Below are 12804 nucleotides of genomic sequence, written 5' to 3' on the forward strand. Positions count from 1 at the left end.
TCAAATCCCTGGGGTGGCGGAAGTGGGGACGGTGTGGGAGGGGGGGGATGGCGACAGCGTAAAGCTGGCTGAACTACTGACCCTGAGCCAAGCCCATCCCCAATGTCCACAAATACCCCCCGCCCACCGTGCCCCCTCTGTGGCCGGCCCAGACCAACCCATCCCTCACACCCATCTGACTGAGCACTGAGGCAGATTGTAACAGTAGTAACAGGTGTTTAATGTGGCAACATATCTATCAAAAACTGTCATGCACCCATGCCAACTTAACTGGTGTCTAATTTTCTGGCCTTGTGGGCCCTAACTCCATGCCTAGGTGGATCCCCCAGTCAGTACATTAGGAGTGGAGACAGCCTGCTGTGATTCCCACCTTGTGACCTGGGTCCCCGTTGGCGGCCGTCTTCTGGGTTTGGGTGGGCCCAGCTGCTGCTCTGATGTCCCAGGTCGTGAGATGTTGCCCTGTTCTGCCTGCTGCCCACCGAATTCGCCAGGAACAGGAGAGGGGGAAAGTCCGAGGTGCTGCGGTGCTCCAGCACCCCGTCTGCGGGTGTCACTAGCACGGGCCCCATCACCTCCTCCTCGGAGAGCCCATTGGTCCCCAGGATACTCCATGGGATGGGAGTGCGAGCGGAGCTAACCCCTGAGGCTCCCCATCATCTGGCACTGCCAGTCGTGGAGACCCGCTTTTGTCTCGGCCAGGTTCTGCATGCTAGCGGCCATGGAGAACAGGGAGTGGACCATCTCTGTCTGGAACTGCGGCAAATAATGCCGTGACTGTGCCACCACCTTCTGGGTCTATGTCACATCAGCCAGTGACTGCGCCATCTCCCTCTGGGATTGGGCTACCTCCCTCTGGGACTGAGCCACCTCCCTCTGTGTCTGTGCCATGTCGGCCAATGTCTGGGCCAATGCTACCAATGCTCTCAGCCATGGCTCACTGTGACTGGGCCACACTCAGGAGCACCTCTGCAAAGTCCAGGTGGCTCTGGAACATGGTCACCCTTCTTGGGCTTCAGCCAGCGCCTGCACAGAATGCCCCAGGCCTTCGATATGCTGATCCATACACATGGTTGGACTTCTCCACCTACCCTGCAGTTGCTGGATGCTCGTCGACAACCCCTCATGTAGTCCCTGGCTCTGCGACTGCATCTGCAAAATCGTTGGGACTGTCTGTTCCAGAAGCCCAAAACCCGTCTGGATGGCAGCTCGTCCCTGGGATTGGCCCGCTACGGCCATCCGTCCCTTCTCTAGCCTCTCATGAGAACTTCTCGGAGGAGCTCTCCGAGGAAGAAATAATCGATACATCACAGCTGTCATCCCCACCCTCCGGCAGTGCAGATACACGCACCTCGGTGGGAAACATTTGTCAGGCTTCTGGGGCACAATCTGGTGAGCACCACACAGTTGCTGATGCACATCAGATGGAGGCAGGAACATCCCAGGCGAGACAGCAGTCGGAAGTCTGCTGGATCCCAGGATCCAGCTGGGTCACTGCCTGATGCCGAACCTTTGGTACAGGGTTACCCGGAGCTGACGGAGACGTTAGGGTGAAACTCAGACATTCAGAGGGAGATGTCAGTGACATTCCAGCAGGTCCATAGCTGATTGGACGAGTCCCAGAGGCAACGGGTGCAGTAGATGTCGCCGGCAATGTGTGGCACCGAGGCCAACACTGCCAGGGTGACCAACACCATAATGGAGATCCTGGTGCACAACGTCGGCACCATAAGTAAAGGTGTTGCGCAGTCGGTGATGGCCGTGGCTGAGGGTCTAAGGAGAATGTCCAACTTGCTGGGGGATGTCACTAAGTATCAGGCTGACCTTGATGAGATTCTGCGGGACATGTCCCGCTTTCAGATGGGAATGGCCGAGGCGCTGCAGTGCTTGTCCCAGTAGCAGGTGGGCATTGTCGAGGCACCGCAGAGCATGGACCAATCACTGAGGAGCACTGCCGAAGGCATCAACATCTTGGTGCAACATCAGGGTGGCCAGGGCTGGCAGAGTCAGCTGATACAGGGTCAGTTGGGGCTCGAACCAGCTACCCCTTGATGCACGATCAATAACTCTCGAAGCGAGATTGGAGTACAATTGAAGGCTTTATTGGACTAGATGTTTCCCCCAGCAGCGCAGGTACAGAATGCATAGCTAGGGAGACACAGACTCTTATACTCCGCCTTACTGGGCGGAACCAGCAGGCAGGCTTCACCAATGATCTTACTGTCTCAGGTACCTCCCACACCAATGATCTTACAGCATCAACCTAGGTACCGTAATACTCCTAATACTGACTACCACACCCCTCTGTCCCAAGGTGAATCTCAGGGCCCGAAGGGCACCAACCGGGATGAGGAGGCGCTGGGTACCAACCCGGATCTGTCCAATTGAGTGGTGACGGTGGCCACCAGCTCCCCCGAGTTCCACCCCTCTGATGAGGCTGCGTCTCGAGGTCAGAACATGGGACAGGGTGGCTCGGCTGTGCGTGTGCCGACGACAAGTGAACCGGGGCCCTCCGACCTCAGAGGCCCCAGAGGACGCCTGCCAGGAGCATCGAAGGCCAGAGGATTAGGTAAGGAGTTGGCTGCCTCCACCTCAGATGTGCACCTTGGGGAGACACCTAGATATAGTGGTAGAGCTAGGAAGGGCAAGCACATTGAGGATCACTGAGGGTACCAGTGGGAGGGGGAGAGGGTGGGGGGAAAGGAAAATGCGGGAAAATCTGGCAGCATCTGTCGGGAGAGAAAAGAGCTAACGTTTCGAGTCCGATGACTCTTTGTCAAAGCTTTATCATAAAGGGTGGGGGGGTTTGTTCGATAGTGGGGGAGGGGGGGACGGGGTGGTGGGAAGAGTGGGGCAGCACCATCGGAGTGAGGAAATTTATGACACATATGACCCATTAAAAACACTTGAGCAAACCTAGTATGACGTCTCTGTCTCTTTCTTCTGCGATGCGGGCCGACCTCCGAACCCTTACAAAGAGCAAAGAACAAAGAAATGCACAGTACAGGAACAGGCCCTTTGGCCTTCCAAGCCTGTGCCGACCATGCTGCCCGTCTAAACTAAAATCTTCTACACTTCCGGGGTCTGTATCCCTCTACTCTACTATTGGGCAGCACGGTAGCATGGTGGTTAGCATAAATGCTTCACAGCTCCAGGGTCCCAGGTTCGATTCCCGGCTGGTTCACTGTCTGTGCGGAGTCTGCACGTCCTCCCCGTGTGTGCGTGGGTTTCCTCCGGGTGCTACGGTTTCCTCCCACAGTCCAAAGATGTGCGGGTTAGGTGGATTGGCCATGCTAAATTGCCCGTAGTGTCCTAAAAAGTAAGGTTAAGAGGGGGGGGTTGTTGGGTTGCGGGTATAGGGTGGATATGTGGGTTTGAGTAGGGTGATCATTGCTCGGCACAACATCGAGGGCCGAAGGGCCTGTTCTGTGCTGTACTGTTCTATTCTATTCTATTCTATACTCGCATCCTATTCATGTATTTGTCAAGATGCCCCTTAAATGACACTATCATCCCTGCTCCCACCACCTCCTCTGGCAGCGAGTTCCAGGCACCCACCACCCTCTGTGTAAAAAACTTGCCTCGTACATCGCCTCTAAACCTTGCCCCTCGCACCTTAAACCTATGCCCCCTAGTAATTGACCCCTCTACCCTGGGAAAAAGCCTCTGACTATCCACTCTGTCTATGCCCCTCATAATTTTGTAGACCTCTATCAGGTCGCCCCTCAACCTCCGTCATTCCAGTGAGAACAAATCGAGTTTATTCAACCTCTTCTCAAAGCTAATGCCCTCCATACCAGGCAACATCCTGGTAAATCTCTTCAGTACCCTCTCGAAAGCCTTCACATCCTTCTGGTAGTGTGGTGACCAGAATTGAACACTATACTTCAAGTGTGGCCTAACTAAGGTTCCATACAGCTGCAACATGACTTGCCGATTCTTATACTCAATGCCCCGGCCAATGAAGGCAAGCATACCGTATGCCTTCTTGACTACCTTCTCCACTTGTGTTGCCCCTTTCAGTGATCTGTGGACCTGAACACCTAGATCTCTGGCTGTCAATACTCTTGAGGGTTCTACCATTCACTGTATATTCCCTACCTGCATTAGACCTTCCAAAATGCATTACCTCACATTTGTCCGGATTAAACTCCATCTGCCATCTCTCCGCCCAAGTCTCCAAACGATCTAAATCCTGCTGTATCCTCTGACAGTCCTCATCGCTATTCACAATTCCACCAACCTTTGTGTCGTCTGCAAACTTACTAATCAGACCAATTACATTTTCCTCCAAATTATTTATATATACTACGAACAGCAAAGGTCCCAGCACTGTCCTTTGCGACCCCAGCTGCTGCAGGTTGCGTTGCGGGCCGGGCAGTGCTGCCGTGGGTGTTGGGGCCGCCCACAAAAATGGCACACTGGAGCTGCGTCGTGGGTGGGTGGCCGCGCAGCGCAGGCCTGGTGCAGTCGCTGGTCGGGGGCCCATGATGGGGTCGCTTGGTCCGCGGGGAACGAGGTGAAGCTGCGGAACGAGACCTCCATAGTTGTAGCTAACTCTACAGTGTCCTCCAAGTTCTGGGCCCCTTTTTCAAGCAACTGCTGGTGCACATAGTTGGACCTGAGCCCTACCACGTATACATCTCGGACAGCGAGCTCCATAAGCTGGGCGGCTGATACAGTTCGATAATTGCAGTCCCGAGCTAAAGCTTTTAAATCGCGCAGGAATTCGTCCAGCGACTCCGTGGGGCGCTGGCGGCGGGTCATAAAAATGTGACGCGCGTAGACTTCGTTGATGGGCCTCACGTACATTCGATCAAGCATGGCCAGGGCCTCCGTATACGAGGTAGTACTGTTAAGTTGAGTAGAGATACGGTGGCTCACCCTTGCGTGCAGTAGGCTGAGACTCTGCTCCTCCGTAGTTTCTGAAGTGATTGATTCAGCCAGGTAGGCCTTGAAACATCTGAGCCAGTGTAGAAAGATTTCTTTTGCCTCTGCAGCCTGCGGGTCGAGGTTTTAGGGCTGATTCCATAGTAGTTTTCTTCAAGTTTCCTAAGATTATTAAATTGATGTGACCATCAATTCACAAGACACGTGATTGGAAGTGAACAGTGGTTTTAATAACCTTACAACAGAGCCTGCCTGCGATGAGATGAACTGGCAACAGGCTCACAACTGCAAAGCTTTATACTTCCGGTTAGTGGGAGGAGCCATGGGCGGAACCAAGGGTGGAGCCTAGTACAAACTCCTCATCTCCCCCTATGGGCAGAGCCATGCAATGGCTCGTATACAGAGCCCACAAGGACACAATACATATACTGGAACACAGTGTGAATTAATAGGTTTATAATTCACCACACACGCCAATGATGCCAGAGGTGGGAAAAACTGCACAACTGCCAGCAGATGTCGTGCGAGCTGATGCACAACGCACAACTGTTCCTAGTGCCTGGCCAATCAGCTTCAGAGGTTCCAGTGTTTTTCTTTGAAAAGGGACATAAAACTCAAACCCTGCAGTCCTTTGCCACCATTCCCGTATCCAAGGGCGATTGGAAGATTGTGATTAGAGGATACAATTTCCAGAATTATGCCCCCAGCAATTTAGGATGCACCCTGTCCAGATTAGAGATCAAGAAAAATCACACATTGTTGAGGGTGTTAAACTGAATCTGCTGGTTCTGGTGATTCTTAAATGTTTCATGACACCTTTTGCAGAAGAGTAAAAAGTGCTCTTAACCACACTCTTACTGAACCCTATAAATGAACTGTGTGTTGCAATAGTTTTCTTCTTCTTCCGCACTAACTTGCCAATGAGGATGATTGTCCACCTAAGAAAATCTATGTCACTTGTTATGGGTTATCTATGTCCTGTGTGGCTGATGAGCCTGATCCTAGAGCCGCATCTATGATCGCTGCAGGTCTTGTCTGTATGGGAGGTGTGCTGGTTTCTTCTAGGTATACTCCTTGTTTGGGATATCTTTTAATATGGGAATGCTTTTGTACATCTGTCGACACACAGGCTTTGACATAAGGTAGGTCCAGTTCCACTGGCGAGGAAACCTCAGCAACTGGGATCTCTCAACTGTGGTAACCCTCATCTGCCATCGGAGCCTTTGCTATATGAGTATCATCCGCCTGATCCGCTGTTGAGGACATTAAAGCTATGACTCAGTGGGCTATATTTTTACATCTGTGCAATAGGTTGTGTGTTCAAGTCACTCTCGAAGATTTGAGCGCCTGTCAGCTGACAACCAATACAATACTGAAGTAGTACTGCACTATCTGAGGTGCTGGGGGTTAAATCGTTTAGTCCCCGAAAATGGGGGCAATGATTGTGGTACGCTATTAACCTGCACAATTCAGAACACATGCAGAAGACTGGGCTCTAATGGGAAGGGGCATTGCTAAGGCTGTGGTCCTTGGTAGGGCTGAGTCAATGTGGATGAGGTTATCCGCTCACCTAGACCTTCTTCTCAACCCACTTCTACCTCATCCACATTCTCTTCTAACACAGAAGCGTCTTAGAGTGGAAGCATGCAGCTCTTACTTTCTCTTCCCCGCTCACCATAATCTTCTTCCTTTTTCCCTTCAAATACCCAAGCATTGCAATCTGCCCAGGCAGTGGAGGAAGAGCAAGAAGAGGGTGAAGATCGATGAAGACACAGTGTGCAATTTCAGTCTCAACCACCTGCTCAGTTACTGATACTTTATGTAGCTTAGAAGAGGATAGTAAAATAGAAAAAATATACCAACATCTAGACTGTAAGTGTCTGATTAGGGCACCATGGTAGCACAAGTGGATAGCATTGTGGCTTCACAGTGCCAGGGTCCCAGTTTCGATTCCCCGCTGGGTAACTGTCTGTGTGGAGGCTGCACGTTCTCCCCGTGTCTGCGTGGGTTTCTTCCAGGTGCTCCGGTTTCCTCACACAGTCCAAAGACATGCAGGTTAGGTGGATTGGCCATGATAAATTGCCCTTAGTGACCAAAAAGGTTAGGAGGGGTTATTGGGTTACAGGGAAAGTGAGGACTTAAGTGGGTCAGTAGACACGATGGGCCAAATGGCCTCCTTCTGCACTCTATGTTTTTTAGAATTTACAGTGCAGAAGGAGGCCATTCGACCCATCAAGTCTGCACCGGCTCTTGGAAAGAGCACCCTACCCATGGTCAACACCTCCACCCTATCCCCATAACCCAATAACCCCACCCAACACTAAGGGCAATTTTGGACACTAAGGGCAATTTAGCACGGCCAATCGACCTAACCTGCACATTTTTGGACTGTGGGAGGAAACCGGAGCACCCGGAGGAAACCCACGCACACACGGGGAGGATATGCAGACTCCGCACAGACAGTGACCCAAGCCGGAATCGAACCTGGGACCCTGGAGCTGTGAAGCAATTATGCTATCCACAATGCTACCGTGCTGCCTATGTTCTATGATCTCTGCATAATGTTAATGCATGTATGCCAGCCCTTTTACCAATGTAGCAACTAGTGCACTGTGTGTCAGAATTGTGCACATTCTATGTACTATTCATGCCAATTTTGCAACTTTAAGGCGCTTCATATCAGCCAAACGAACCCAATTTCACCACTGCCATCTTTTGAAGAAGGCATTAAACCGGCATCCTGGTTGCCTGCTCAGGTAGATATAAAAGATCATACTGGAAAAGTAGGGGAGTGCTCCTGGTGGCCTGGCAACATGTATCTCTCAACCAAGACTATTAAAGCAATTAAATTAGGGCAGCACAGTGGCGCAGTGGTAGCACTGCAGTCTCACGGTGCTGAGGTCCCAGGTTCGACCCTGGCTCTGGATCAGTGTGGAGTTTGCACATTCTCCCTGTGTTTGCGTGGGTTTTGCCCCCACAACCCAAAGATGTGCAGGGTAGGTGGATTGAACATGCTAAAATTGGAAAAAATGAATTGGGTATGCTAAATTTATTTTAAAAAATAAAACAATTTAATTGGTAATTTATCTAATTAACTTGCCGTGGTTCCCTACATTGGGACAGTTTAATTGGCGGTGGAAAGCTTTGGGATGACTCGAAGTTTTGCAAGGCGCTATAGCAATGGAAGTTCAGTCGTTCACGTCCCGCAGCCTCTGCAGGGAAGACTGCCCATTGGCGGACGGAGTGTCCAATGAGGGCTGGAGCCTCGGCGCATGCGCGCGTTCAGACCTGGTGCACGCATGTCCGGTTTGGTGCGCCTGCGCATCGGGTCTCCACTCCAACCGGCGGAATCATGGCGGCGCAGGTGGACTGTGAATTCCTGGTGAAGAAAGCTCGGGATTTAGTGGTGGAGGATCCGTGGGCCGCCAAAGCCTGGCTGATCACCGCCAGGACTTTGTACCCTACCGACTTCGGTATTCAGGTCGGTGTGAGCCGGAGGAAGGGGGAAGAGTCAAGATGATGATAAAGGGGTTATTTTGGAACATGTCCTGGAGTGTTTTATGGCTTCACAGTCATTGTCAACAATAATCTTCACTGTCCATCAGCTATTCCTATTTCTACATCTGAGGAACTACATTTTACTGTTTTACAGTTCAGTACAGTGCATAACACTATGAATAATGCCTATATCTCCACGCTGCCCTTCTAGTGACTGACGTTGAGCAGATTAGTACAGCAGCAGCTCTGGAAAGTTTTACAAAAATGATCAGAAACTCTGCTCAATTTATATTGCGTAAAAGTCACGCATCTGCTCGATACGTTGTTTACTGTTCAACAAATGACAGGCCTATACAGGGTGCATAGCTAATCATTGATAATTTCATAAAGTAGTGCAGCCTTCACAGCCTTTACCTTGCAACTTGCTCAGACAATGAATGCATTGTTTTTTTAAAGGTTAATATGCATATAAGTGTAAGAATTTTCATACCTTTAAAAAAATCTACAGAAGCCTTTGGTTTTTAAATTTAGAGTACCCAATTCATTTTTCCAATTAAGGGGCAATTTAGCATGGCCAATCCACCTACCCTGCATATCTTTGAGTTGTGGGGGCAAAACCCACGCAAACACGGGGAGAATGTGCAAATTCCACTTGGATAGTGACCCAGGGCCGGGATTGAACCTGGGACCTCGGTGCCGTAAAGCAGCGATGCTAACCACTCTGCCACTGTGCTGCCCCCCCAAAAATTTCAGAATCCTTAGATTAAAATCTAGCCTGATTGTAATACAGTGTAGGATATGCAGAGTCATTTACTCCCGTGACTCCAACCTCTGTGACTCGCATAAAATCCAGTACTGACTAATAGGAAAGTCTCCTTTCACTCTCTAAGGATCACAAAGAAGGTTTCGGCAGTCTCTTTTTAAAAAAAAATTAGAGTAAGGGGCAGTTTAGCAAGGCCGATCCACTACCGTGCACATCTTTGGGTTGTGGGGGTGTGATCCATGCAGTCACTGGGAGAATGTGCAAATTCCTAAAGCTGCATGGTGGCGCAGTGGTTAGCACTGCTGCTTCATGGCACCGAGGACCCGGGTTTGATCCCGGCCCCGGCTCACTGGCCGTGTGGAGTTTGCACATTCTCTCCGTGTTTGAGTAAGTCCCATCCTAGAACCCACAGATGTGTAGGGTAGGTGGATTGGCCATGTTAAATTGCCCATTAATTGGGAAAAAAGAATAATTGGGCACTTTAAATTTATATATGAAAACAAATGTGCAAATTCCACGCGGACAGTCAGTGACCCAGGGCTGGGATTGAACCTGGGTCCTCATCACTGCATCACCATGCCTTGCTAGGTTTGGGCTGTCTCAACTCAGATTTTAATAAGTATACATTGCACAATGTCCCATAATTTGGCATAAATTAGCACTAAATCTGGAATTGCAGTTAGAAAGGCAGGCTTAATGTAGGAAATTAATGGTGCAATTGTCAATGATGAATGATCTCAGCTACGTTTTTAAGACAGCTAAGCCAATTTGGCTTGACTCGGGCACAGTGATGTGAAATGAAATGAAAATTGCTTATTGTCACAAGTAGGCTTCAAATGAAGTTACTGTGAAAAGCCCCTAGTCAGCACATTCCAGACATGTTTGGGGAGGCTGGTACGAGAATTGAACCCGCGCTGCTGGCCTTGTTCTGCTTTACAAGCCAGCTGTTTAGCCCACTGTGCTAAACCAGCCCCCTACGATGTATTGGAAGACTGGAGACTTTTGTGCTTACCTTAATGCAAAATATTTTTTAAAAGATAAATGAGAGGGACCATGAAGCGTCTCTTCTACTTAGAAATAAATTGTTGTAAATTACTTAGAAATAAATTGTTGTAAAGCCCTAAGATCTCTTTATATGGCTCAGTGTCAAACTGTTTAATAACATTCCTTTGAAGCAGTTAGTGATCTTTTATTACGGTTGTAATGCACATTCTAAAACTGCCTCTTGAACTAATTTGGTTAATATTTACATGGCTACTTGCTATCACATAGCCTTCTGTTTAGATGCATGTTGACATTAGACAGCCTGTTGAACTAAGTACAAGCAACGCAATATCAGGTCACAATCGTAGGTTCCTGGTTAAGATCCAGAAAGAGACATGGGCTTACCAGTTGCCCAGAGTGGACTCTCATTCTCCTCTCCGATGTAGTTTGAAAGCAAACCTGTTGTTACTTTTAAAAAGATTCCCACAATATCAATTGCATGGGATGTTTGAATACAATGGCTTGACACTTAGAATCCCTACAGTGCAGAAGGAGGCCATTCGGCCCATTGAGTCTGAACCAATCACTCGAAAGAGCACTCTACCCATGTCCACTCTCTCGTCCACCCCACCCTGTCCCCGTAACCCCATAGCCTAACCTGCACATCGCTAAACACTATGGGGAAATTTAGCTTTGCCAATCCACTTAACCCGCGCATCTTTGGACTGTGGGAGGAAACTGGAGCACCCGGTGGAAACCCATGCAGACTCAGGGAAAACGTCCAAACTGCAGACAGTCACCCGAGGCCAAAATTGAACCTGGGTCCCTGGCGCTGTGAGGCACCACTGTGTCTCCTTGCCACCCTTAATTTCCTGATTCTTAACTTTCTCGATTTTCTTCTTTAAGTTGATTCTAATTAGTTAACTTGTGATTTAAGGAAATGAGAAAGTGTTCGGAAGGCCAACAAGAGAATGACTGGAAAAAATTACACCTAATCCATCACTCAACACATCTGAAAATGTTAAACCACTTTACTTTGTTCCTCTGAAACCTCCTTCAGTGACACAATGTTTACTTTGCAAGACTGGGGGCCGATTGAAATAGCTACTAATAACCAGTACCATTTGTGTTGTGATCAGCAAGAAATAATCCAATAGGTAATCTGTCATGGAGAAATATGTTTCAATTTTGATAGGGCAGAAAAATAGACATAGTTGGAATTTATTTAATTTGAGTAATATCATGGAAGATCTCTGATATCTACCCTACATCCAATTTCACAGTTACACATTAAAATTATGAATCCTGCAATGATTTTAAGGTAGAAATTCATTTCATTTCACCTTGCTTTTGTAACTTGTGACATGAGCAGAATTATTTGATTAAATTGAAACTAATCCATTGCAGGAATTTATTTATTTTGAGTAATATCATGGAAGATCTCTGATATCTACCCTATCTCCAATTGACACAAGCTGTTCTCTGATATCTACCCTACCTCCAATTTCACTCCGTTCCTGTGTTGCCATCACAACTGATATTGTGGGAATGAAGCCGCTGCACTCTGTCTTTGCACTCATTGGACCACTTAACCAAGCAGTGAATCGTTTAACCTAATAATCATATCTGGTAGAGTACTGGATCAATATTTTAGTACTTAACTGAAAGTTGCGCTGGTTACTGTCAAATTGCAGCTCATTTCAATCACACATTAACTGAAATATTTATATCAGTATTATTCAAAAATTCTACAAAAACGTTTTAGACTAATTTACTGTGTTTTTTCCCCACTCCACTAATCTTTTAATTATTCTTGTTCTTAACAATAAACAGAAGTAGAAAGTAAGTTTTAACATGTTTTGCTGGCCTGGACTTGGTGATTTCAACGAGAGCAAAAGTGTTGGTGTTCGCTATCATTACTCAATGAAACTGAGAGAAACCTCTGGCATTGACACAAGCATAGCTATCCTATTAATTGCTGTCATTGATTCCCTGCTGTTCCACGGTGTGTCCTGTTAAAGTCTTTGTCGATCTAAATCAATTTGAAATTACGGATTTGACATGAGCATCCACTTTTTATGTTCATCTTGCTGTAAAAAGTTAAGTGGTTGAATGTGGTGCGACCAAGTATCTCTCAGTTTCAGAGTAATGATACCAAACATCAACAGTTCTTAATGCTGTACTATGCCATAATTATCACTGAACAATCCCTCTGGCCTAAAAAAATTCAATTTTGTATTTGTGGAAGGTGGTATTTCAGCTTCTATCTTACCCAATGTATAAAGTCCCAATATTTATTTCACTCATTAAAAAGGTAAAAAAAACCAATCAAACCTGCTTGTTATTTCCTGGTTTGCTGTCTGAGAATTCTTCAATGTCATCGGCTGTTTAGACTGCTTTGATATTTGAAGCTCACCGTTTACTCTGTTGTTTTCGTTTTGGAGCTATTACTGAATAATGCTTTTATAAAATCATTTAAATGCTTTAGATCAGTTTAATGGATTTTCAAGTTAATAATTAATGCTTTCTGTTCATAGTATGAAATGTACATGATTGAACGAAATGCTGAGAGAACAGCTTCAGCTGGAAGACTCCTTTATGACATGTAAGTAACACAAATAATTTACCGCACAAACAGGCGGCAATAAAAATGCTTTCAGGTGCTGCTAGAC

General features: G+C 47.6%; 1 protein-coding gene across 4 annotated transcripts in view; it reads left to right on the plus strand.

Annotated features, from left to right (window-relative positions):
* Window positions 1–8188: 8188 nt before the first annotated feature.
* ints10 (integrator complex subunit 10) overlaps window positions 8189–12804 on the plus strand; it is an 89555-nt gene continuing 84939 nt past the window's right edge. For all 4 annotated transcript variants that reach the window (XM_038792428.1, XM_038792430.1, XM_038792429.1 and 1 more), the window contains exons 1-2: window positions 8189–8368; window positions 12670–12737. In XM_038792428.1, coding sequence (XP_038648356.1) covers window positions 8240–8368; window positions 12670–12737 — 197 coding nt within the window. In that variant the 5' untranslated portion in view covers window positions 8189–8239. The remainder of the gene's footprint in view (window positions 8369–12669; window positions 12738–12804) is intronic.

This window comes from Scyliorhinus canicula, chromosome 3, assembly GCF_902713615.1.
Source record: "Scyliorhinus canicula chromosome 3, sScyCan1.1, whole genome shotgun sequence".
NCBI classification, from domain to species: Eukaryota; Metazoa; Chordata; class Chondrichthyes; order Carcharhiniformes; family Scyliorhinidae; genus Scyliorhinus; species Scyliorhinus canicula.